A 1,093-nucleotide genomic window follows, 5' to 3' on the forward strand; every position below is an offset into this window, starting at 1 on the left:
CGGGTTTGCGTAGGTTTTCCTTGAATGCTCGCGAGGTTGTTAGTGCTCTGCTGTCCGCACCGTCAGCGGCAGTCCCAGCACCCCCAAATTAAGGGGGAGATCGGCCACCGCGCTGCCCCTGTCTCCCGTCCCGCTCAAACCATCTGGCCGTGTTAAACTCCGAGTCTACTCACGGATGTCACAAAAGCAGCTGGTTGAGAACAGTAATTTTAGCATAATGCCTGCAGAAATATTGCAGGATAAGGGCCTCCGGCGGGGAAGGTTGCTCTGGCACACCGGTAGTGGCGAGCATCCTACCATGACAAAGCCAAACATTACAATTTGGCAAAGCCTCGTCTTTGCTAGGACCTCCAAAGGGGGAAATTACACAAAATGTCTTTAGCGTTGACGTGCCGTAAGAGGTCCAGCGTGACGGAAGCTTCAGCTGTGTTGTGTGTACGTGTGTGTGTTTTTGCCATTGTTCTGGAACGTTTTCCCATCCTGAGAAGCTCCTGCGGTGTTCCTTTCCAGATTGCTCTTGCCAGTTTCTACGAGGACGGGGGCGATGAGGACATTCTGACTCTTCCCCAGCCGGCACCCAGCTCTATATCCAGAGGCACTGCAGCCAGGTGAGGAGGGAGCTTCAGCTCAGGCCGACCTGTTTATCGGCGGCTTGTAAACCTGACAGTGAAAACTATGTAAAAACGCAAGCTCTGTCTGAAGCATTGATGCATGTTAATTTTCAGGAGGAATAGCTCTGCGTTTCGATCTCTCACCTCGTAGGGCTCTTTAGCAATCGTGAAAACATCAGCATTTATACGTCGCAAGCGCAGATGTTATTGCACAACTAATCCAAAGATCAGTTAGGACTGCTTGCCTCACTGCTCAGGAAAAACTTGATTTGTCTTTTGAGGTTAGAAGACAATCAGTTGGTGACGCTTTCATTTGAGCAGGTTGAGATTAGGAAAAATATGTTCTAATTTTGTGTGACACCTGAACTGGTCAGTTCGAGCGTTTTACAAGAAGTTGTTAATTTCGCCTTACCAAACCCTGTGCAGTAGGGAAGTACTGTCCAGTTGTAAAGAAAAGGAGTTACCGACTGTGTCTTGAAGGA

At 49.0% G+C, this 1,093-nt stretch overlaps 1 protein-coding gene across 1 annotated transcript in view; it reads left to right on the plus strand.

Annotated features, from left to right (window-relative positions):
- NSFL1C (NSFL1 cofactor) overlaps positions 1 to 1,093 on the plus strand; it is a 12,681-nt gene that overhangs the window by 2,247 nt on the left and 9,341 nt on the right. Inside the window, exon 3 of the mRNA XM_009282762.1 lies at positions 511 to 608. Within this exon, the coding sequence (XP_009281037.1) occupies positions 511 to 608 (98 nt within the window). The remainder of the gene's footprint in view (positions 1 to 510; positions 609 to 1,093) is intronic.

The sequence above is a fragment of the Aptenodytes forsteri genome, unplaced genomic scaffold (assembly GCF_000699145.1).
Source record: "Aptenodytes forsteri isolate BGI_AS27 unplaced genomic scaffold, ASM69914v1 Scaffold422, whole genome shotgun sequence".
NCBI classification, from domain to species: domain Eukaryota; kingdom Metazoa; phylum Chordata; class Aves; order Sphenisciformes; family Spheniscidae; genus Aptenodytes; species Aptenodytes forsteri.